Source organism: Tribolium castaneum, chromosome 4 (genome assembly GCF_031307605.1).
Source record: "Tribolium castaneum strain GA2 chromosome 4, icTriCast1.1, whole genome shotgun sequence".
Classification (NCBI taxonomy): domain Eukaryota; kingdom Metazoa; phylum Arthropoda; class Insecta; order Coleoptera; family Tenebrionidae; genus Tribolium; species Tribolium castaneum.
The window spans coordinates 4,009,657-4,036,312 of record NC_087397.1 but is presented as its reverse complement, the minus strand read 5'-3'; the positions used below and the strand labels follow the sequence as shown (position 1 = coordinate 4,036,312).

At 35.8% G+C, this 26,656-nt stretch overlaps 1 protein-coding gene across 4 annotated transcripts; it reads left to right on the top strand.

Annotated features, from left to right (window-relative positions):
- The first annotated feature begins 1,175 nt into the window (after window positions 1-1,175).
- Window positions 1,176-25,405, top strand: Ptx1. 4 transcript variants are annotated; one of them, XM_008203316.3, is made up of 5 exons: window positions 1,179-1,556; window positions 5,006-5,397; window positions 12,868-12,987; window positions 14,486-14,721; window positions 22,629-25,405. In XM_008203316.3, exons 2-5 carry the CDS (start codon window positions 5,118-5,120, stop codon window positions 23,226-23,228), a joined length of 1,236 nt encoding a protein of 411 aa, XP_008201538.1. In that variant the 5' UTR covers window positions 1,179-1,556; window positions 5,006-5,117; the 3' UTR covers window positions 23,229-25,405. The 4 variants fall into 4 exon arrangements, with proteins under 4 accessions (XP_015840862.1, XP_008201538.1, XP_008201537.1 ...); XM_008203315.3 differs by having other exon boundaries at window positions 5,006-5,400; XM_015985375.2 differs by lacking the exon at window positions 1,179-1,556 and adding an exon at window positions 4,082-4,343 and having other exon boundaries at window positions 5,006-5,400.
- The last annotated feature ends 1,251 nt before the right edge of the window (window positions 25,406-26,656 follow it).

Below are 26,656 nucleotides of genomic sequence, written 5' to 3'. Positions count from 1 at the left end.
ATGCGCCGGGCGAGTCAAAAAGTTTGTCTTTTAAACAAATATTAAATAAAGATTTTTTTGCAATGACTTTTTGGTCTCATTGTTCTCAAAATTGTCGTTAAACATACGGTTATCACATTTATCAATCTTGAAACGATTTGTTGATAGTGTGCTTTAAAGAAATAGTGACCTGTTTTATAAATTTTTTTTGGTACCTACGTTTTTAAGCATTTTTGTTACAACAAAATACAATACGAATTTAAAAATAAATTTATTGTTAAACGTAGTTAATATAAAAAAATAGTACTTTTATAAACCTAATATATACAAGACGATAAAGACATTGTTTATCTTAGTGAAAGGTTTAAGTTCAGAAGTGACGAAGTTATTAGTAGATAAACAATCTTTATCGTCGTGTAGAATACATTTTTTCCATAGCAAAACTGCAAGTTAGAGAGAAAAAAGTTGTTAACCCTCCAAATCAATATGTTGGGATTTGTAAAATTAATTGAATAAAATAAATTTACAACATTTTACACATATATCTTTACATCACGCACTTGTCCTTTCAGACAAGTTCAAACTTCCAGAATACATACTTTAATTTACTATTTCTACGTGTTAATAGAATAAACTAGAGTAACAATTGTTCTCTCCGCAAATATAATATAAATATTTATCATCTTGTATAAAAGTTTGTCAAAAATCTGTCATCTCATTGTGAAAATGCAGTTCACGTTAGGAATAATTAAAAAAAACTTGTTCATTTTATGACATGAAAAGATTGTCTCCGCGTTTGGAAAAGTCATGTCATAAATCACTGCACGAAATTAAAATTAAGAAATCATAAATTACGAATAAACAAAAATAATCCTATATCAATACACATACGAGCTTTTCCAGTGGCCGGAGTGATTGTCTTGACTTAGCGCCTTTCGTGGCCACGCCCCCTATCAATAACTAGAAAAGGACAGAGCGTAAGGGTTTCAGTGTGTCAGAGTGAGAAAACCGCTCTGAAAACATGACATATGCACGCATGCTCTTTGAATTACAAGCGGGGGCGTGACCGAGCTTCCAAACTTTCAGTATCGTTTCAGATAAGCGGCGGAAAGAGACAGAGTTAGGGGATTTTCCGCGTTGTGTGACAGAGACGACACAAGTGGAAATGCCCGAATATTGCCGATCAGGCTGGCATTCGGCAGAGGTTCATAGGTAGCCCTATGATGATATATAGAGTAGACGACTTATGGTTAAACCGCGTTGGGAAGTGGCCCAGATTACAGAGACTTTGCAGTATCAAGTCCTAACCCGATATCTGTACGGCCGCTAAGCGCTTAAGACTTTTTAATACTTTCATAGGATTTCGTGAAAACCGCCCTGCATTTGCAGTGGCAGTGATTTGTAAGATATTAACGGCGCGGACAAACGGTTTCATGACAAGGATTTTCGAGTGGATGATCGCGGATTTATTTATGTTTTTCCGGTGTTTTATTGAGATTTTCGGGAGTGCTGAAAGGACTGTGATAGATTTGTGATTCGACGATTTCGTCCTGGACATCGCACGAGGATTCTAACAGGTGCGTCTACGATTTTAACACTTTTCCAGCTTCACTTCTCAAAAGTCAGGCCACATTAAACACAATTCATCACACATTATCGCAAGGGCAGTATATAACATTATCTAATTAACAATTCATCTTATTCCAAAATAAGGACAATATTTACACTGCATGCGCAACATCCCGGCTCCTGTCATAAAGCGACTACTTCAAAGGAAGTGACTTTCATAAATTTTTACATTTCAGTAGTAATTTACCCGCAAAAATTAAGCCAATTCCAGAGTTTGTTCCTCTGAAATTTTCCGTCGGACACCGCGCGTTTTTCACCAAAGCTCCTGAAAGACTGCAGTGACCAAATATAACTACAACTTTATTTTTCTAAATTTTTGTTGGTACTACGCAAAAATTATTTGATTTTCTAATTTGTAAATAGTAACTGTAAAGTAATAGCTTTAGCTACCGTAGAACTACGCATAGTAGTTTTAGGTAATGGAAATTAAAACAAAACCTAACGAATTATGTTTTTTTTTCTTATTGTCAAATAAAAATCCTTCAAGGAAAATTTTTCAGTCGAAAAATTTAAAGCATTTGCTGTTGCTTTTTATTCAGAAATTGTAAATTCATACTTACCTATCTATTTGAGTAGTACAGCTAGATCGTATGACAAAATTATAATTTATAACCATTTAGTAGTGTTTTTCAAGTTTTGTATATATTTAAAAACAATTTAGAAACTTGTATATAAAAATTATTTATACTGTGTTGCTTGTTCTATTTTTCCAAATCTTATTGTTAATTATAAAAAATCGGCACAATATTTTTTCCAGTCATCGGTTAATCATTTACTTATCATCTTCTCAATACTTTTAAATGTAATATTTTTAGCAACAAACATGTGAAAGAATCAATTTAGAGTTTATACAAAGTATCCATTGATGTTTTTTTACTCGTATGTTCACCAATACTACACCAACACCAGTTAAGTTAATATAAAACTTAAATTTAATATTCAATGATGCTTGGAATTGATGCTAAAACACTCAGAAAACTATTTCTAGAATTTTTTATCACAAAGTCACCAATTTTAGCGAAATCTTTTCTTAGAAACAATTTATATCTTTGGTCTTTTATTTATTTAGTCATTACAATTTAGAAGTAAAAATTGATTAAGTGCCACCTATTCTCTCTAAATTTCTGAACTCTAGTTAATCAACAAAAATAAATCGTTTCTTCCGAAACAATCATTATTTTAAAGTTTGAAAACGGATGCTGTATAAATATGTCTATTTGTAAAAATCCTCTGAAGTAGGTAATCCCATTTATTTTTGTTTGATTGATTTTTTTTCTCAATTCAGAGTACCTACATATTTATTTTATCAGCCACAAAAATAAAATTTAACTTATTCTCTAAGTTTAAATTCAGATGCCTTTAAAAAGACACGACAGTACTACAAATATTCGCAATGTAATCAACAATAATAATATTTTTTTCTTCAATTTTTTATGATCAAAATTAATTAATTAATTACTATTAATTTGTTGTACAAAATATTTTATTTTTATATTACTTTAAAACAAACAATGCTTAAAAATTATGTAGTAAAACATTTTTGAATAAAAGTAGACGCTAGCCCTAAATTACAATTAACTAAAAGAAATAAATCCAAACAAAAGTAATTTTGGATCTAGCAACCATTGTTTTGAGTTCTTTTTTTATAAGAAATGTTAGTTTTCGAAGGCTCTATTAAAAAAATATTGTTTTTCACCATCCAAATAACGTAGATACTTTTATGCAATATTTGGAAGCTGGAAAACGATATTTTTTGATAAAATCGTCGAAAAAATCATATGTATAACACTGGAGAAAAGCCTCGCGTCGTGCTTTCTTTTCTCTCTAGCTTGTTACACAAACAGTTATTAAAAAATTGTAGAACAATTCCAAATAAATTCACAGGCACATGGAAAACTGTAAAATATTTACAAGTGAACGCCGATCTCTGAGCGATTATTAGTTTTTGAAATACTTTTAATATTTGTTTTTTATAGTTCAATTTTAGCTTAATTTTCGCAAAAAAATTGAATTTCTTTGTCTAACTTGTCATCTGTTCAATCAAAAGTTTTACGAAACTTTTGGATATTTTTTGCCAAAAGGCCACACTATTTAAAATTGATCAAATGTCGTTTACATTGAGTGGGTGGCTGTTGAACCGTGTATCATGTTGTTAAACCGCTGGCCAAGCTGTAAAACCGTGGGGATATGTAGAAAAGCAAACGGTAAGTCCAGGAATCCGGGTCGATCAGTCCGCTCGCGAGCAAATCTTCCGCCTTAAGCTTAAACCCGGAGCCTTAAGTCGGGCCGACTCCAGTTAATAACAATAATATTTCAGTAGCGTTGTCCTCCGGTCAATTACGGCCGTTAATGACGAAATAAATACCGTCAAGTGATTGGAGCTTGTCGTATCAAATTAGTGGGGTGGCGGCGAGAGAGGGGATGAAAAGCACGGGCTTAGTAGCCGCAAAGCTCTCAGACCGATGCCGACTCCGTCGCGACGCTCACTTGATCCGGTCTAAACCTGGCCAAAGCTGTTTTTAAGCTCCGTACCTTTTTTCATGGACTTAACCGACTTTTGGTCTTTGTTCACGTCGCACCTGGATTTACTTACGATCTTTTAAGTGATCCCGGCACTGAGTGATTTTGTAACTGATTTGTGCATCTTTAGCGGGATTTGCGGGCATTAATTTCAGGATTTTTGCCGAAAAGTGACGCTGACGCCGCGAAATCGCACAAAGATACGTGTGACTAAGGTAAATGAAAATTGCAACAAAGGAAATTCGAAACATTCCAAATATTTCCAACCATAATATCTTGATCTTTAAATCAACACTTCCTATCACTTTCACACCTGATATTGGTAACAAGAAACGTGATCTTTTGGACGAATTCTTCCTTCAATGTTCAACATTTATCTTGCGCCGTACCATATTTTATATTTGTGTGTTTAAACACGAGATGTGCGTAAGACTGTCTATAAAAAAGCTCACTGTTAGAACACAGAAGATTAGCTAGATTTATACGACAATATATTTTTCTACCATTTTGAACAATCTGGCTATGCAAATGTGTATTGCAAAATATTTGTTTTTCCGTTTTTCCATTATAAAAAAAATCTGTGTATTTTTTTAATACTGAAATGGCTTTACATTACTATAATATAAAAGCGGTGGCAACTAAATGTGTAATAACAGTAATTTTTTTAGGGTCTAGAGTCTTGAGTCTTTTTTTGACTCAAAATTTTCAAAATATGAACACTACATAAAAAAGGGTATGAGTTACTTTATACGACTGTTCGTAATTTTGAGCCAGAACTGAGAAATCAAACCATTTTCCCGTTAATTTATTGTGTGGTGAAAAAAATAGCATCAAGTGCTGGCTCAGGCCCGTAGAATAAAATCCTTCTTTTCCGTAGGTGGCACACATCAGCGGCGATGTTATCGACCTAGACGTCGTGCAGTAAACCCTCGAAAAAATAATTTGATCGCGCGCGCGTGCATTCCAACTTAAATCCTGTAATAACTCAAATGGAGCGGATGGAATCGCTGTCTGATCCCGCATTGTGCCTCCAAGACCTAGTGACGGGCGTGACAACATCCTCGGCGAACTCCGACATGCACGGGGTCCACCACCTGCACGACTCCGTCAGCTCGGCCGTTTCGGTGAGCTCAGCGATCACCGGAATCATGAGCGGGGCTTCGGCCTCCGTGCTGGGCCACCACGTCACCTCGCACGAGCCGCCGCACCACCACGGAGTGGTGCCCCACACGCCGTCCCTCCACCACGAGCCCTTGGAGAAGCTGAAACGTGGTGAGTTCGAACAAGTGTGGGGTGCTTGGAGTGTTATCTTCATTTTCTGTGTCTTGCTCAAATTTATGGATTCTAATTATCGATAAATAATTTATCAATTACCCGCGAGATTAAATTTTATCGAGCAATAAATTTTATGGCCAACAGAAGCGGTGATATTTTTCTTTAGTGCTAAGTGCATACCATAAAACACTGACGTACTCGCCAGCAGTTATCCATACAAAGTAAGGCTTTCTGACCCGTTGATCCGTAAAAGTTGAGCGTGTTTTTATGACTAGAAGTCTGGAAAATTTGTTTTGAGTTGGTAGTTTTTGAAGAAAGATCGGATCTGTTTGGCGCTGCCGCCGCCGGCTGGAAAATGGTGCCGGTGGCAGCAACAAGGCGAACTTGCGCCGTCGTCGTTTGGCGACGGCCGCCTTTATAATTCGCATTAGGTGGCCATTACCTCGATACCCGGATCATCCGGTATTACCGGTAAGCCCCTAGTTAATGAATCAGACACCTTCGCCTCTTCATCTATTACATGTTTACCGATTCATTCCTTTAAAATCAACAAAATCTTTACATTGGAATTTATTAGAGCAAAACTGCTCTAATCAAACACGTATCAAAGATAAAATCGAATCTGCTACACTGAATGATATTTAGAGAACTGCTAATAGCTTCTTCTGTATTTAAGCAAAATTTGACTTGGATGGGGCAATAAATTCTGTTCAAGTGTACGTTTTCTTAACAATAATAAGGCCTTGTGCACTTGTGGCAATATTAAAAGGGTAGGCGCGTAAAACAGAAGAAAAAATTCAGAATGTCTTGGAAAACTGTTGAAAAGCCAGTTTATTAGAATTATTGCGTGGCAATTGTATTATGCAAATATTAAAGATTAGTTGTATTCCAACAACTCTACCATAGCTATAAATCTTATCAGTTTGCAGATAGGCGCTAGAAACCTTATCTAAATGCATTTTATCTAAAATTTGTATCGACATTTCTACAACAATCCCAAAACTTTGTTCGTTTTAATTAAATTCATCTTCACAGAAATTTGTTGACTTCATACTTTGTTAAATCATTGGGAATAAAGAATTTAGACATCTCTGAAGATATTTCTAAATCACTCGTCTAATAGTTAACTATCTAATTATTAGTTATTAATTAAATAATATTTATTATAAGAAGTTGTAGAAAATTTTGAAAAAATCCACATGCGTCTTTCTATAACTATTTTCTTAAACTATTTTCTTATGTATGTGTAATAATTTTTATACACTTTTATACAAAAATATTTGTAAAGAGAAAGCGTTTTTGTTTAAATCTTTTTTTTTTTGTAAATAGCAACCTATTTACGGAATTGTTTTTTTTTGACAAACTTTGGATTTAATTCAGAAAATTACATCTCTTCCATATTTATTTCTCAAAGAATTGGTTGTAAGTGAAATAAAAAAAAGTAAATAAAACCGACTGCAGTAGGTAGGTAAAGTGTCAACAAGTAAAAATCTGCCAGTTGACCACCTGATATTTTTGCTTTTGATTATTGTTCTGTAGAGACAAAAAAGGGTACATAAAACTTTGTTGAAAAAAAATCTTGAGTTTTTTAATTCCTATCTAATGGTACCAAAAATTTAAAAAATTCTCTCTCAATCAAAACTGGATCTCGAAATTTCAAATATAATTTCCAACGAGAAATAGTTTGAAAATAATTCTAAATTATAAAAGTAATTGCTTGCCAAAATATTTTTCAAATTTTTGTAAAGGATTTTGCTTATTAAATAATAATAATTCGGGAAAATACGTAGGTATATTTCTAGAAATTTCTTCTTATTTTACTATTATGTCCTCTCCAATTGCATACGCCTATCAAAGAATACATGTGTTGTGTTGTGTCTGTTATCTTTTAAAACATCATGACGTTCGTTTTTTTCGAAAAACCCATCAGATTCAGAAAACTTGTTGGTTTCCATTAAAACCAATAACAATTATTTTGAATCAAATTCAGATTCGCATTAAACTCGAAGATCATTTAAATTTTTTTGTAACTCAGTGACAAACAAAAGACTTAACTTTGGGCTCTGATTAATTTGTAAGTAATTTGTAAGTAATAAGAAGCGTATCAGAAATAGCAATGTCCATATAAACTTCGAGAATTAATTTTTTTGATAAAAATTGTAGTATTTTGTTACATTAGGTGAATAAGTACAAAACTGGTACAACTGGTAAAAAGTTTCATAGAAAACGCATAATATGATAATATTTTTTAAGCTTCTGCAGATTTTTTAAAAATTTATATATCTGCTTTTTTGCCCAGTTTATTAATTTTCTTTAAGTTTTTAAGGAAAAAAGATTTGATTATTTATTCCTGAAATTAGATTTTTATGTGCCCAACAAAATTAGGAGCTAGTTTCCCCACTGTGTTCTGCATAATCTGTGTAAGAAAAAACAGTTTGTTGGTCATCGTGATTTGTAGTTTACGAAAAACGAAGTTATCCCACATAATTAATTATCCCAATAAACGTTGTGCCCTGAAATGTTTGGTTTCCTTCTTTATAATTACAAGAAAGACAAGTTTTGATTTTCTTGTAATAAACCCAACCCCATCTCCCGCGTTCGCCGCACTCCTCCCTCGACCAAATTAGTAATTACCTCTGAGGGAACATAAACCGAGGTTACAAAAGACATCGTTTGCCTCCTTGCCAGTTTGCGGGCTAGACCCACCTTCCTTTTTTCTCATGTGTGCCATTTCGCAGGACGAAAAGAGATGCTAAACGAACACGGCACGGCGTTCGCCTCTGCCTGAGCAACCCTTGCTTTATCGCGGGATGGTAATACCATTCCAAATTCACTCGCATATGGCCGGGTTAGCCAGGATAATCCTTACTTCCTTATCCCTGGAGAGGTCCTTTTGTAGTCACAAGTAAACTCGTTTTTAATGGAACTAAGCTAAGTAATTTATTTGTTTGGCCACATTCGGATGCGATAACAGCCTTCGAGCAGGCGTCACAATAAAAACGCAACTTAGTTAATAGGGGATTAATCGCGCAGCTTCCCCGAAGTCAGGTTCACCCCTTCTGATTGTTCTATTCAAAAGTATCGACAGATGTGACTTATTTAACAGGAAGCAGGAAGGGTTGACCGACGGTAACTATTTCCCTAGGTTTTGAGGGAAAATTAATGGTTTGCTTTGTTGACAAACAATTTCCTTCAACGCACTCGTAATTACGAAGTTTTGACGCCAAACTGTGATAAAACCATCATAATGGTGTTGCTATAATCTTTATTACGTACTTTCTTTATTTATCAATAAAAAGGTAGACGCTGGTAATTTAGGGCAATAAAAAGCTTTAGACACATGTTCTCAATTTGTAAAATTTGATTTCACTGTAAAGTGTCTTAGATGGAGCGTGACATTGGCTCAGGACACGCCTTATGTGCGAAATTTGATACTTTTTCTCAAGACAGTATTAATTGGGCTTGGCCATGTTTTGCATGATAAATTACCATGTGAGATAAATTTGTGTTCAGTAATCCCACAGGACCAGGAAATATCTTGTTACAAGTGTTTTATATATGATGACACAAACAGATAAAGGGCGCTCCAGATATCTAATAAATTTTGAGAAACACCTTTTTTTCAAATGCTTTTATTTAATTTCACGCTTTCAAAGCGAGAATTAAGCTCTTTAACAGTGAAAAAATTTGCTAAAGTAATAAACAAATAATTTTTCTGCTTTCAAATCCTGCGTATGATGGTGTTGTCTGAAGTTTCAGTAGTTGAAAAAACAAACAGAAGGCGTAGGGGAAAGGCCTTCGCAAAAGTCAACAGACCGCTTCCATTTACCTATCCGAAGTTGCAAGATGACAATGTTTTGAAGGCGTGACAAGAAATTTGCCAAGCATTAATTCCTCTTAGATTGAGCTTACAAGTGTAATACTTTGGATTAAAGGGATCATTAAAATTATGCTTGGGAATTATGGTATAAAACTTGATAGCGCATCGAAGATTATCCAGGATCAGTCTGTTTTAAGAAAGCGCTTTTGATTTATTTTTCCTGCTTGCATTGCCCAAATATTTTTGTTGAAAATTTTCGGATCGATAAATGAAGAAGTGCATGAGAATTTGAACAAGTGTCGATGTGTGCGGTTATGACAACGGTCCCCACCTCGCGGTAGATTAGCGAATTATTCCAACTCGCTGGCGCTATTATACCCAGCTTCCCCTAAGTACAGGCAAACGCATCATTCGTCATCGGTTTTCAGGACTCAAATACGCGCACGACTTGATTGATCGACCACACTTATAAAAGAGCCATCAGAGTATTGAATGTTTTGTGTGTAACACGCATGAATTAGCTGCCAGAAGAACCCTCACTTATCATCAATATAGTATTAGAAATTAATACCCATTGTTTAGTCAGAGGGCAAGGTAATGGCCCACGCAAAACTGCAGCACTGCCGCAGCTTTCAGTCATAAATTATCACAAAAACCATCCAGAAACTGCCGTTTTAACATTTTACATTTTTCTTATATTTTTATATTCTTATATGTTTTTTACTCATGTGTTTTGTTGTTTTTTCGAATTTTTTTCTTATTATTAGATTGCTAATGAATTATAATAATTAGATATAATTATGAAAAATACTTAGAAATTTATGGTTGTAAAAAGATGATTAAAAAAAAATCAAAAAATAGATTGTATCTTTGACCAAACACTTTTAGTTATTCAATTCTCTTCAGTTTCTTTAATTCCGTTTGTGGTTTTTCTACTTTTCTTTAGAAATATCAAAAATCCAAGACCGTCCCGCCGTCTCCGTTTTTTCCGGGACTGTTAAACACTCACACGCGGGGTTTTAAAACACTAATAACGTCACGTTTTACAGACGGCGGCGGCACACCTGACACCGTTCCTGGGGTTGATTGCTGCAGGAATAGGGATGGAGGAGACAAGGGGGTTGATTCCCGCCGTCAGTCTCGCGACACGTCCACTAAGCCCTTAATCTGGCCTTCCTTTCGGATTTTAGGAAGTCATTTATCAGTCACATATTAGACCGCCAGGTGGCACGCCCATAAACTAACACTTCTGAAGCGGGATCTCGGGATTATAACAAGATTACCGCTGTTTACCGTACACTTTGTGACAATTCCATACAAAATATACAAGATTATTTTATCGGAAAATTAACTACCATTACCGGTGTTTATTTATACGCAAATCTGGAGCCAATGAACGCTGTGGGGCAAGTGCGGGGCATTGTTTTACAAAAATTAGTTCGCTTCTCGAGCGGTTTTGATGGTTCTTAAAGTTTTATTTGCCTCAGCTAACAATTACTTTTACAGTTATACGGAAAACAAGTCGCGCGTCTCGTGATAATTTTATTTATTTAAATTTTTATAAAAATATATTTACACTCTGCACACGACTACGAGTATTGTTCGGATTATTTGCTTCACGTAAATTTTGTGAAACACTTTGTCTTCAAATACTAGCTGTTTGTTCTTTTAACTAAACATTGTAAAGGCACTGAAATGTCTACATACCAAATATTGTTATTTGAATAATTTACTTAACAACCTAATTTTTGTCAGCTCGTTTCTTCTATTTATTCAGTTTATTGCCTTAATTTAAACAATAACGAGATAATTATGAGACATTATTGTCAAATATTGTCATGCACTTTGGACCTACGCGCTTTTAAAAAATTATATAATATTTGAAATTTTAATACTCTAATCTCGGTACAAACTTTTGGTGGTGGTACCGAAAAGTTGAAAAAAACAAGCAAATTTTGCAAAGTCACGATTTAATTTTTCTAAAAAACTATTATTTCATAAAAATCCTGAAATTAGGAAAAATTAACAAGACATGTTTTTCCGAAGATAAAAAGATGAGTATAAAATGTTAACCCTATTTACTTGGACATTCCTTTAATTAGGAATGTAGGTCTTAAAAAGCACCATCTTCGAATTTTTTTAATTCAGTTTTTTGAAGCGATTTTGTAGAATTTATCCAGAAAATCGCAAAAATTAGAATACAAAAGTAAGGTAAACCGTACTTGTACCCTTTAACAATTTTCGAAAAGTAAAAAAATTATGAGTGGTATGTATGTTCCAAAATTGAATAAAATATATTGAAAATACAATAGTGCCAGTGGTACCTATTTGTCTACGTACTGTAGTATTTAAAAGATTATTAAAAGATTTTAAAGTGGGGTATAATTATGTTAACATTATTTGTTGTTAGTTTATTTGTTCCCAAAAATTCTACCGATTGTAAAATTACCTACTTTTTATTTTAGTAGTTGCTACATGTTAGTCTTTTATGTAAAATACCTTCTTTCCCAAAAAGCACAGTCTTGTCGGAGAGTTTTCATTATTACAATTGAAAATTATTTTGGAAAAACAAGCTGATGGCCAATAAGACCTGTGTGTTGTTTGGTCTAAGCTCAACACTTACTAGTTATTTTTCCTTAGTTTTTACCTTATTTATTCAATTGCATCCTCACCCAAAATTTCACTCTACAATATTTAAGAAAACACACGTAAGTGTATAAATATTTACGTCTTGGCGACATTAGTTTCAACAATCTATTTATACGGCGCCCAGATAAAACAATAACCAAGAATTGTTGTAATGCCTTTTGTTACACTTTGTGGTATCAGAAAAAAAAGTAGCCGATTGATTGACAAAAGTAAATTGTTTGCTTATTATACCGATGTTTAACTTTATTTACTTACAGAATCCAAGCTATATGTGTGGATTAACGCATGATTAACTCTTGATTGTTTTAGCTTACTATAAACGCCACTTTACATACAATTTATCATTAGGCCGATTTCACGACGTACAGATTCGTTCCACTAATTAATAATTTCATTAAATGGAAACAGCGTTGATAAATCCTTTTCACAAAGTGGCGATTGAGACGTTTATAAATCGATTAACGTGACATATCTCCGAAATTAGAGTGGAATTCGAGTAAAATAAAAAAATGTGTCGAAAATTGTGGTTATCAGCCAGCTATTTGTGTCTTTGCCGTAAATCAAGCTCGTAAAACCGTCAGTAAACAGAAGGTAGTCGATGTATCTTCTTCCAACATGTGTTAACTTTAGAACATTTAAGAAAAAGCCTCGTCTGATGACAGGGTGGTTAACACCAATTAGTGTGGGAGGACGGCTGACATGAAATATTTTCAACAAAATTTGAATTTTTCCGAAAAACATGTTTCCGTTACAATCGATTTGTAAAGTGTCTGTTTCCCTTCTGTTTGATATGAATTGATAGCTTTCGCTGATATTATTGCGTTTAGTCAGCAGATCGGCATCTCAAATATGTGTGCTTGTTGCTCATCTTTTGCCAATTAAAAGGGAACGAAACATTTTTAAACATCATATGTCTAAAAAGTTTCCGACTTCTTGTGATGGGTTTCCGTTTAAGTTCTTGTGCAAACAGCGAGCAACGTGCTATTACATTGCAGTTTGGGCCGAGACCGGAGATTTCCGCGACGCCCATTCCGGAATGTCAGGATCTACCATGGACCACCCTCAACTGCCTTTTCCCACCGCCGCGAGGAACAGTCGAACGAGAGACCGGAAAGGTAATTTTTCACTCTATTTTTTCCAATAAATTGTTCTTGCGATAAATTCCCAGACTTAATAAATATGAAGTTCACATAAAAAGGGGAAATGGCTGTCGAATCGTCTCATTTAACCGCAATGCTTCTATAAACAAAGATTATTTTTGAATCCGGGAGCTTAGGTGTAATTACTGGAAATTTATTAGGAAAACATGTGCTCCAGTGTAAATCAGGTTTATTCGCTGTATTATTTTGTAAATAGAAAGTAAGATATTTCACTCGGCCGCGTCTGCTACAATAAAATTACTCTACGGCAAAATTTATTTTTGTTTCACTTCTCCTCGAACATCCAGCACATATGATGTTTAAAAATTGAAATACCTACACAATTTTTCTGAATTTTATCACGATAAGTAATGACTTTGTCCCAACGTAACGGTTTCGTTGAATAAAGCTTTTATCACTACTTCAGCGATTCGTGTTATCAGGGAAAACAATATCAGCCATCAGATATCTTTATTAACTTAATTTCAAAACCTCTGAATCCGCTCACTCATTTATCTCGATTGGTGGCGAGGGGCCGGTATTTTATGAAATTACTGGTCGACTGTAGTATATTTGACAGGTGAAGATGTCGGCAAACGCCAATCGCAAAGCTGTCAATTCGAAAATGATTGATAGAGGCGGTGCGAACTCAAAGAAAGTGTATTTTTTACTATCTGTAGTTCCATTTTCATCTTATCTCAAACATTGACGTACAAACCAAACAATTTTAACACTAGATATTCTGTTTAGGAGTCCATAACGTTCGACTCGAAAAATCTGCACTTTCGTTAAACAAATTTGCCGATGCAGGCGATAAAAATTGAATTAAATGTAATGGCGCTTTTCCGATTCGCGCTCTGCACGAAAAGAAGCAAAAATAATTGCAAAATCTTTCGATCAGGTTTTCTGGCACTTTCCGAGGCTTAGCGGCTGAATTTTTAATCAGCTTCTCAAACAGGAACCGTTTCAGATAGCTGTATTACGCTGCGGATATTTTTCCCTTTATTTTTAAACTTGAGCCCTTCAATTTTTAGGTTTATTTAAGCTAAGTAAGAAGGGATTACGCTTTATTTTATGAGTTACAGATCACGTATTTTATAAATTGTAATTACTGATCTGGCTTAAAAAAGGTTGGAAAATTCATTAAACGGGAATCAAGTGCCGGCTCGATTAAAATTTAAAACAGCACTAGACTCCGACGCTCAATTTTAAATGAGTTTTCAATACACCACACTCCACAAGCAGTGGACTAAACCCCACAATGCAAACATCAAACTTCTTCACAATTGAACCGTGGGGTTGACAGTTTTACTTCTCAATTAGTTCCACTCTACGAAAGTTTGCTTAATCCTCTAATGTCAGTAATTATTTAAAGCACATCCCGAAATAGCTAAGCTTGTCTTTCCTGCATGCATCAGCGCGAGGATTAAGTCTTAGTGCACCACCAAATTGGCATTTTTGACTTTTTTTTCAGGCAGCAGATCGTTGTCCGACCCCATCAAAACAGAGTCGGGGGTAGGTGTGGATTCGACGGATGGCGACGATGGGAAAAATGACAAGAAAACGAAACGGCAGCGGAGGCAAAGAACACACTTCACTAGTCAGCAGCTGCAAGAGCTGGAAGCGACTTTTGCCCGGAATCGGTATCCGGACATGAGTACCAGAGAAGAGATTGCGATGTGGACGAATTTGACCGAAGCGAGAGTGAGGGTAAGTGGAAATTTTGATAAAGAAAACAGATGTGACCAAGGGATTTGTGTGTGGGCACTTGACTGTAAACATGGAACAGAAGCAGGAGCGAGGGGCGGGGTTGTGACAATGAATCATAATTGTGATGGGCGGTTTGGTCAGAAATGGTGATCAGCACCCCAGTACCACTACATTTCTTAAAAAAAATCGTAATACGAGGTTTTCTACAGTACTTATTGTGTTTTTTGAAAAGTACTATTAATTCCATGTGATTTTTAAAATACGAATTAATATAAAATACATGTACATTTGGTGAAAATCTAGAATAGAACTCATTTTGTGAAAAAATTTCGAGAGAAATTTTGGAGATTGTAAAAAATTTCCTTGGTGGTAGTTTTCTGTTTCGCATCTCCTGGCAGCCGTCGTCAGAAGACGTCTAATCCCAGCACTTGCATTTCCTGCACGTAATTGCAGTGGCAGCGCAGTTGATAGGAGTTTATTAATGAGAAGTACGTTTAGGCAGTTGAGTGATATAGTGGCCATAACTCAGTGGGGTCAACTAGCCAGGTACACAAAGCCTGAGCGGTTCGGTAATCCTTGCATGATTAACACCATAAATCTGCCGCGGATTAGCGCGATCGCCATCGCGGACTGCCATGAATACTTGCTATGAACTATTGCCTCTGTCCCTCTGTTCTCGCACCGACTTCACCAAAATGGGAAATGCATATCAGCTTAAACCAACTCACTGTTATAACACGCTTCCTTGATTTATGATCCACTATGCCAGAGATAACGTATGGCCATGCAAAATTAACGAATCGATTCTGCGCGACCAATGATTGGTTAAAATTATTCAATAAAAAAGGGATGGTTTTGCTTCAGTGGTTAATTACCACTAAACGAATCTCATCAATACAATTGCTTAATCATAGAGTAAATAAACACAATGTTGTTGTGCTCCACACTAAATCTCTGAACCGAAATGGCAGGGTATCTACAAACTTCTGGATCAATACGCAGTTCTCAACCCCGCAGAGCTCGTGGCCGATTTACTAATTAAGATATTAAACAAGATTTAGGAACGGTTTCTTTGACTAATAAATCAATTGTCCCAAAAATTATTTCATTAAACTTTTTCTTCATTTAATCATCATTTTGGTGGTAGCGTGATATACTCACCCATTTGAACAGAAATTCATTTATTTTTTTCAAGACTGTGTTGTGACTATGTTTAGCCAATTATTTGTTTCAAAGGTCTTTCATTTACAAAGGGGTTTAAACTTAGGTAGTAGCTGAAAATACTAAAGGTGCCAAATCTAGAGAACAAAAGTGAAAATACGGTTTCTTGTTCTTTTATTCTTCCATATTTTAATATTGTTACAACATTTAATCTCCTTACCTCCTATACTTGTTATGTAAAGATAGTTATTTACTAAAACGAATAAAAAACAGCGGTTTCCGTGATTCTTCCAGTTTGATTTATTTTTTTAATTGTTATTATTTTTTGAGTTGAGACAGAAATCGGTTCAAAACGTTATAAAATTTTGAAAACATTATTATTAAAAACTGGTTAACTTCTGGAAAAACTAGCCTCCAATTTTGTTGTTTACGCAGATTTTTAACGAAAATTTTGACTTAATTAACGGTCTCTCTAGCATTTTCAGTAAGTGGTCTTATTTTGTTAACTAGTACCATATATCGATCGATTTTTAACTATAAACTTGGGTTAATTTTGAGAAGTTCTAAGCTTGTAGTATTTAGCATATTTCGGTCGATTAAAGTTATTATTGGACGAAAATGGTGTTTTTTTTTAAAGAAACGTCCTATTTATGCAGAAAAGCATTAATTTTATATTTTAAACCCCAATTTTGTTGAATTAATGCCAGAAATTGCAAAAATTGCAATTATTTTTAGTGAGTATCTTGCTTATAACACGAAAACTTTTTTGAATTTATCTAGAAAATTGTAAGACCTGATATTTAGAATAACGAAAATAAAATATAGATACCATCCTTGTACTTCCCGCAATTTAAAAAAAAATGTCCGCAAGATAATAGCTTGTCATTAGGAGTTTTCAAGTCACAAAAAGGTAAGTGTTAATGGTTTAAACAATATAGTTTTTGATGTAACGCAAGTGGAAATAAAAGTAAAAGTAATAAAAGATACAAGTTTATTACAAAAAAGAATATGAAACCAAACGTGTTTTCCCTAAATTATATATTTACGAAATAAAAAAATTTTTGAAGAATACAATTTTTTGAAAATTCCTTCAGTTCGTGAGTCATGCAAACTTTTATTCCAATTTTTTTATATTTCTGAAGACTATTCTCAAGGTTTATGTGAAGGTTCTCTTCCTTACAATCTCATATTAAAGCTTATGTTTAAAAAATTACTTCTAATTCAATGGTTTTTAAACCATCACTGTTTTCCTTTTAATAAGCTGTGAACTTATTTTCCGAAAGTGACCAAAAAAATCGTCGTAGTATTAAAAACTCGAAAACTATGAAAAAGATCAAATTTTAACGACCAGAAAAAGCAAGGTCCCTTAGATGTCTTTAGATGTGCAGCTAGCTTGGCCGAAACCAGCACTTTTCGCAAAAATCGTATTAAAAACTATGATGAAAAAGTAGAAATATATCGTCGGTCGGCTCCTTCGGCCTGAGCATGTAAAACTAAACTTGAAGTGGGTGGTCATAAATCAGATGGCCAGTGGATCTGCACCGGTCGACCGAAAAGATGATGGTCATTTGGGAGCTTTTCAAGCTTACATCGGACTGTGCGCAAATTCCTGGCTATCTGCATTGTAGTTGTATAAAATAGGTGCAATCCCTGCAAATGATAAATTTCCCGTTCGGTGTAATTTCATGTCTGCAATAATATTTTCCCTCATTCATCGAAACCACCCCAATGTCGGCGTTATCTTTGAGATATTGTATCAACATTAAGGGTGCTCACCACCACTTATCTACTTAACACGTGTTTACATATGTTTCATCTTGTTCGTTCTTTTTAATCTGCCGCTTCTTAAGTACCTGAATAAACAGAACGGCTTCTTGAGGAATAACCGTATCATTATTCAACGGATAAAAAGCACGAACAAGGTTCCTTTATTTGAAGCGATTAGCACTAGGGCGGGCTTTTCAGTTTTCAATCCTTCCATTTATAATTCTGCATGATGCATTGTACGGGTTATTGATGAATTCGGAAAAATTGAAACGACTGTTTTGGGAGTATAGATCACCTTCCAAAGCGTATAATGACAACAGAATCTGCAATGATCTGTGGTTAGCCAAAATCCTGGTATTGTTGCTCTAATGCTACGTTACATATTTGAATAATGCTTTTGATACCTGTCAAATCGAATACGGTAAATCGAAAGATAAACATGAATATCTACCTCCAGCTACACATTTACATACGGCTTAATATACACAACAAATGGATCAATTACTCCACGCCTGCTTAACAACCTTCTTCCACTGCCCGCGTGCCCGCGTGCCCGCGTTGTTAACCAACATTGCACTAAGCACTTATAAAGTTTAAATTGTTATGTAATATTACTTTACTATTGCTATTTTTTATTTTTTTTTAACATTTACTAGTCAGAGAGTATTTGTAATTCGTTCCCGAGCTGAAACGAATAAAGATCTGACATTTGATTTGGCTCCGCAAAAAGTTCTTGCTATGCGTAGGTGGGTTCGGGCTCAGCGATAGCTTTATTTAATACGTCGGAGTCAATTGTAAAATTCATGAGAAAGCAATTTTCCTCAGTAACAACTCCATTAGTGAAAAAAATCTTTTATCAAGCGTAACTCTGTCAAATTCGAGTTTAATAAGCAGGACGGCACGCGTCTGAGGCCCTCCTCACATTTCATACCATGTTAATCGCATTAGCTGTGCCACATATTCTCACGCCTCATCTACCCGCGACCCCACGACCCCCATACGTCGTTCTTCTTCCACCCCACGCATTCGGAACGAGACTAGATTCCGATGAAAATGTATCGTGCCAGGCAATCAAGGGTGGATTGACCATTTATTCGCCATTTGGTCATGCTCCCTCTGATTGAACGGGCGCTGAACTGGACTTAACCGAATATAAATTAAGACATTTGTCGAGGACGAGCATGTTGTTCAGTGTGGTTGTTGGCGAGGAGCCGTATTTCACTTTTACTGGGCCATTTACGGCCGCTATAAATAAATTTTTGTATGAGATTGCATTACGGCTGATTTGTTGGAAGAAACGCTAAGCATATTAGTGGAGCACATCTAAGAGCTGAACGCGCCAGACTCCGGCGTTGCTCGCTAGATCCGGGAAATCCTCGCAGATCCGGGGCCTCCGTTAACGGCCGCGCGCTCTTCACTGGAATTTATTTTTAATGAAGTGCGGTTACTTGCCACGTATACTTTATGCCGATATGGAATTGTTTCGCGAAATGGCACGCATTCACGGGACTTGTCCCACCAAAAATTCAGCCCATCGCACACAAATTTATTCACCGCAATGACCATTTACGAATCTTTAAACAAAACAGGAAAGGTTTTTTTAATTTTTCTTCAATATTGTCAGTCACTTGCACCATTGTTTTTACAATGTACCTAATTGGCGCAGTCAGTAGGTCTTCCAGTTTTTTGAGATGGCACTTGTCTTGTTAAATAGAGAAAAAAAGGTCTAGTTCTTTTGGTTTTCGTTTAAAAAAACAACAAAGATGACAAAATTTTGATTTTTCTCAATAATTCAAACACTAAAAATCAGATAATTCTTCAGTATAACCAATTAACCGACCAAAACGGCCACTGTAGTTTACTCAAGATCCTTCAAGTTTTATTGAATGCAATCGAAAAAAGTGAATTAGTTTTTATTGTTCCAAGTTAGTTCTTTGAGCAAGATGCTTGTTCCATAATTGGAAGAGAGAAAAGGGGTTCCGATTAATTTTTCAGGTGTGGCATTGTTGGAAGTTTGTGAATTTGCGCCCCTCGGCTCAATCACCGCAGCGAAATATTTTAATTAAAGTTTCCCGTTTAAGCAATTTCTCATTTCGGACGCAATCGAGCAGTTTATTAAAAAAACTCCCGCTCCCGGAGCAGTTTCCGGTCGAGAAGAATCGTTCTGAAATAATTTCCACGTAAATAGGGGCGCAGTATTTTCCGTTTCCGTGAGTGAAATAAGAGAAACGGCCCCTTCGCATTGTTCGGATCCGTTCCAACGCTTCCCCCAACATAACTTCGCGCCGTCGCGGCCAATCGCACCCCTCGTCGATCTTCATTCCAGCCGCCGCAATTAGATGGGTCGTTGGCCACGGTTCGGGGGCGGCTTTTTACCCCCCGGGGGAGACGCGATGCTGCAGATGGAAGACAGGCGTAACAGAAGATGACGACGAGAATGCTTGCGAGTTTTATAAGGACCAATTTACCGAGCTGGATTCATATATCTCCAAAACAAAGAGAGCTCGGTCTCGAGCCATTTATATCAACCGGCTCCGGTGCACGAAAAAACGACACGGGGGCGGATTCCGCCGATTACACCATCCTTGGAAACAAGGCAATGAGGGAGAGCTAATCACAATTACATATTTCCCAATTTTTGTTTTCGGTGTAACAAGTTTGAAAAAATAGTATTGTGTGGAGTAACATTTTTTATAACTGTCCGATGCAGCAAACATTAATTAAACCTATACGTAATAGTGTTTCCCTCTTGACAGCAGTGGTAAATCAGCATGAAAAGTGATTTACGAGGTAAACTAAGCCAAACGACTGTATAAACGGCGTAATGCATGCGAGCGGGCTTCCGCCCCGTCCACGGTGTCCACCTCGTCGCAGTACGCCAGTTATTGCTCGCCACAGGGAGTCGCAATATATGTGCACCCCCCGGTGTGAGCTCATTCATATGACTTGTTAATCAGGCCTCCGTGTGATTGTTCAATTATAACCCCCTTGCCACACTATGTTATTGTTTCCTTTATTGCTTCTGTCAACGACGCCGGAATAGTGCAAACGCTTCAGAGTTATTAAATCACGACACGGAAATTCAAATCAATTTAAAACGGAAACAAGGGGAGTGGTGCTCACAAGAATAAGTCGCTAATTCACTTATGATTACCAGGTGGCAAATCCAGCCACGAAAATTTGGTGTAAAAAAGTTGAAAACTACGTGCAGTTTTGGATTTTTTCTACAAATTTGTGATTTACCGGTTCATACTGTGTTTTCATGTTGTTAAGCACCACGAGATTTACCTCGAATTTAATAAATAGTGTAAGCAAAAACCCAAATATTTTCTCAGAGACATACTATTAAAAGATTAATTACTCAAAACTTTTTAAAGAATCATTTCAACTTAAAAATAAATATATTTAAACCCATATTCATAAAACGGTGTTTATTTTTATTACACCGTACAATATTGGCTTTTGTGAGCCCAGAATGTCCAGAAATTGACGAATAATTTTCGAAAAAATTTGAACATGTCAAGCATTGTTACCTAGAACTACCTAGGAACGATAGTTTTCGAGTTATTATGCTATTTAGAAACTCAGTTTAGCGCTCCTGGGCGGACCTTTTCAAATAATAAATCACCTTTTGTCACCCCGGAGTCAAAATGCTGAGTATGTGGAATCGAATATCTAAAGCGTTTTCAGTTAAAACCAAGTAATTAATTTTTTTTCTTAAAAAAAATTAAAAAATGTTTGTAGCAAAATGTAGTCCATATTGTACCGATGCTTAAACTGTATAAAGAACGAGTACTTATAACAACTTCAAGCGATTGTAATTAACACTGGTATTGTAATTTTACTGACAGTGTAGTAAAATCTAAAGGAATTGCCAAAGGTTTTATTGTGTTGTCAACGAAAACAAAAATTTGCAATTAAAATTAAGTTTGCTTTGATTTTTCGTAAAGGTTTTGTATTGTTATTAAATAATGTTTCTTGCAATCAATGCATAAGTGTTTAATATTTTTATTATAACACTCCAGGTTGTTTTTTTTCAGAAAAGTTAAAAGACCTATTTGTTTTAGGATTTTGGAGTTATTTTTTTATAGTTATTATTATTAATATTGTTAATGTCCAAAAGTTTTCTATAAAACGTTCTAAGACAAGTAGCTGACAAGTCATTACTCTATTTGAATGTTTACAAAATGTTTTTAGGCGAACTAATGCATGAAATAATATATTATTGTATCAGCTCAAACTCACCCAAAATGCCCCAAAAGCGACGAAAAACTACGCAAGAAATCCCCAAAAAAATCGAATAACACTTAAAGCCCATACTTTTCAACTTAGAAGGACTTTTTTCGCTATTTTTTAGAGTATGGGTGCTTAATTTGGTTTCCAAACTGTAACCAATGTAGAGTCCATAAAGAGAAAGTTTTTAAAGTATATTTGTTTCTTTTGCATTGGTCTGTACCCACAAAGAGTTATTTTAAAATTCATTCATAAACACGAGACGTATTTTGTTTGTTATTAATTTTTTCTCTAACTTTGTAAATAATAAAACTGATTGTCCTGTACCGCAAAAATTTTTTTTTGGTATCCAGTTGCTCGTCGCAACTTGTGCACCAAATGGAACGAACCCACTAGTTAAGTCGTCGGGACTTCTTATTTTAATAAGAATTTAGTATTGTTCTTAGTTGTTTCCACGTTTAGTATTTAATGTTAATTTTTTATTTTCTTTACTTTTCGCGTAATTGGGCAAGTGTCTGTTGGAAAATAAATGGCTATTTATTTATTTATTGTCTCTAATGTGGCCCCTATGCCTATGTTTTCAACACGTTTCTGACAGTTTCGCCAAGTTCTTAATCCACTTTTGTTCACCACTAAAATTTGTTAAATTTTTCAAGATTGTGGACGATTTATTAATTTCGCAACAATAATATTGATTTTATCGAAAACGTTATTCCTTTCTCTGCATTTTTCCCTTTTTGCTTCAGGTGTGGTTCAAAAACCGCCGCGCCAAGTGGCGGAAACGCGAACGCAACGCCATGAACGCAATGAACGCCGCCGCCGAGTTCAAAACTGGCTTCGGGACGCAATTCAACGGCTTGATGCCCACTTTCGGCGACACCGACACCCTCTACTCCTCCTACAGCTACAACAACTGGGCGACGAAGGTGCCCAGCCCCCTCGGCACCAAGCCCTTCTGGTCGGTGGTGCCGCCCAACCACCACCAGAGCCCCGTGAACTGCTTCAACGCCGCCACGTCGGTGGCGGCGGCCTCCATGTCGGGGGCGGCGGGCACCATGCTCCCCGGCGGCATGAGCTCGGGGCTGACCAGCACTCCGACGGCCGTGGCCCCCCAGCCGTGCCCCTACACCACCCCCGCCAACCCCTACTCCATGTACCACCACAGGGCTGCGACGGAGCCCTGCAGCGCCATGTCCTCCAGCATAGCATCGCTGAGGCTCAAGGCGAAGCAGCACACTGGCTTTGTGGGGTATTCGAGTGTTAGTCCGGTGAGGTCGTCTTCGGCAGGGCTGTCAGCGTGCCAGTATGCGGGAAGCGGGATAGGGGTGGGTGAGAGGCCTGGCTGAGAGCACGATCTGGCCTTGGTGGCCCAATTAAAACACGAAGACCAAGACGATTGATAAGATAAGTACGGTTAAACAAACACGAAGTTAGGTGTTTGCGAATGATAAGGGGGTAAAATGGCAGGCGGATTCCATTACGCGGATATTTCGCCAAAGAATTCGCTAATTTGCTAAGGCGCAATTAATTCAGAACATATTGTTTTAAACGAGGCAGCAATTTAATAAAGCGCGATACAATGAATCAAATTAAAATTTTCAAATGAGTGCAAATGTGAAAAATTTGCTTTGAATATTTAAGTACCAAAAAAGACCGATTTCTTGAAAACTAACTGAGAAGTTCTTCACTAAATATGAAAGACCAGTGGTTCGTTGGTTCTTCAGTTTGTTAATTATCTTTACGATCTTTAAGCTTTAAAAATTTTTTTCTTTTGCTCTTTTAAAATATTTTTAATGCCGCTGTACCTCGTTTTCAGTTCGTTTAAACTACAAGTTAGACCATTCGAATTTTTGTGTTTGTTACTATAAATAACGAGTTTTTTTTATAAGTATTTTATTGTTATACTGCAGTTAGAAAATTGTTAATCAACAAGGTTTTTGTTACCAATCATTGTAGAAAAATTTATTTTTTATTTTTTTATAATGTACATAACTCCTTTCTGCAGTAAAGCATTCAGCTGCCTCACAAAAATGAGATCATTTTGGTAATTTTATTAAATAAAGTATAACTTTACACCAAAGTAAAGAACAGAATCATTTAATTTTCAGCTTGGAATAATTTTATCTCCTTACTTTCGAGTCCATTTTTCTTTCTTGGTCAAAAACCAATACTATTTGTTATGATGAAATTACCAAGTACAAAGATTCTCTTTGGTTTTAATAAACATAAAAATAAATGTAGTATTTTAATAGCAAAAATACTTCTTAGAATATTTACCTCGATTTTTAGCAAAGCAATCCCTACAAGAAATATTTACTGCTCCTACTTTATTATTACGAGTAGTTACATTAACTATTTATTTAGAATATTCTAAATCCGGGCCAAAACATTTTTTTTCAGTTTCAAGATCAATCATTTATTATAATTAAAACGAATTGTTGATTGCTTCAGTACAAAAAAACTTCAAGCTCTGAAAATGAGTTCAAAATAATGTACTTGGCTAGTAGAAATAAATCGGAATAAAATTTTTGAGATGATTTTTAAATGGAATGCGTTTTGAAAAATTGGCAACCCCGTTATTAATTGCGCCTAACAAAATATGTCATTCCACCCTTTCCCTTTCCATTTGTCACAATAATTAATTGTCTAGTCTGCAGTAAAACAAAACAGTAGTTGTCTGTTTTTGCTTTGGCCCAGATAAAATCATTTGATTATTATTTATTTATAGTTTATGTATAATGCAGATAATTAATTGAAGTGGCAGATGAAGAGGAACGGTAATCGATTGGTTCGACTTCACACAGCAATATCTGGTCTACGTGTTGTATCAAAATTTGTAAATAATAAAAAATCTAGTTTTGATGTCGATTTGTAAAGTAGATGATGATTAATGATTTGGGGCGCGTTTCCAAAAACGATTAAAAATAACGTAGTGTCTAGTAATTAATAACATAAATTATCCAGCCCCTTACCTGAGTTTTTAATTAATTGTGAATTATCGCCATGTAAAATAAACCCCCCGACTTACACGTGCCATACATTTAATTTAGTTTAATTAGAATTCGCCGTTCAAAATGAATGTTTTCTGCTCAATTAATTACAAGTGATGATGTAAGATTTTTGTTATAAAAGAATGTTATAGTTTAGGTGAGTATTGCATTAGCAATGATGTAGTACGAAGTTCTAGCCAAATATATTTTACGATTGTGCCAAATGATTCCCAAAGATTTACTTGTTTTATTATTCTTTATTCAAAGAAAATAGATGAGATTGGCGGTGGCCCTTTTTGTAGGCCATCAGTACAAAGGCTGCAAAGTGCAATGTAATATAGTCGCGTGCGTGAATAATCGAATGAATGAGAATTGTTTCAGTACTTACTTGTTTGTAAGATATTTGAATAGATTGTATAGTGATATCCCACAAAACTATTGTACCTATCTCCCACAATTATACTCTGTGCATATCGTTTGTAACTGTTCGAACATTTTCAATCATCTAGTCACAATAAATTAATCCATACTTACCTCTGAGTTTCATTCCAAAATACCCATAAACAACTATCTCTAGATCACAACTGGCAATTTAATTTAACAGGTAAGTGACAAAATACTACATGGAAAAGTAAAAACAAGCTTTTTCAAAAAATTTCGAAAATGGAGAAAATTTCGAGTTCGTCAGCCCAGTGATTTAGCTGATTGTTCCTTCACTAATCCTCAGTTAGTCACTTAGTTTAATTAGAAAAAATAAATGCGCAACTACTCTCACCCCCGTTTGAGTGGTGAAATCGTCGCATGGATACGCAGATGTTCCGGGGTGGCATTTAAACTATTATTATGCTGATCGGGCCATGATAGCGGGATTACACTTGCAATAAAACCAGCACTGATACATATCAATGCAACCTCAATATGCTCCGACTGGTCGCTTTATTTATGGCTCGAAAGCGCGAGCTGGTGACACGCTGCTCCACCCACAAGGGGCACCGACTACCATTATGCTAATATTCATTTTTATTGGATTTGTTGCCCTCGCAGACATTCTACACATATGTGTCTATGATCTGTGCTATTATTTTAACGCCCCAAGTTAATCAAACGAGGGGAAGCGACAGATCTGCGGTCCAAATCGGCGTTTAGCGACACGACGCTTTTGTTGCATTTTTAAGGTGAGTTTACAGTACATTAGGGTGCGATCACTTAAGGATATTGAAGGCGAATCTCGTTTTATTGAAGACTTTATTTTTATGAACCTTTCAGCAGCCAGACGTATCAAAATACGAAATAAAAAATCATTTTGCCTCGATACGATAATCGTCTTATAACTCGTAATGGCACACACTCAAAGCGATCATTTTATCTTCATTATCGTCAGTGAGATAAGTGACTTTGTCGCTGAAATTTTTCGAAGGCTTTTGTGACAAAACTTGCATAATGTAGCTATTTAATTAGCTAAAAGCATTGTACCGTATAAGAGTGACGAGCACCGGAGCGTAATGTGGTTCCACTGTAAATGTACGAGACATTGGGTGCCTAATCCGAACTTAACGAGTTTCTGCCCCGATTCTGGCCATTTCGTCCCGTACTCAAAGTCTAAGCAATCAACATAAGAATCTAAAATAAAATCCCGAGTTATTTTCTTTTTCACTTATAAAGTTGCTTGCCTGCACTCGCTCGCCCCCGAAAGTATCACTCAACGTGGAATAATTCCGATGCGGATAATTCAATTTGGGGTCCCGTCCAACAATTAAATAATTCCCTTTCTTCAAAATTTTTAC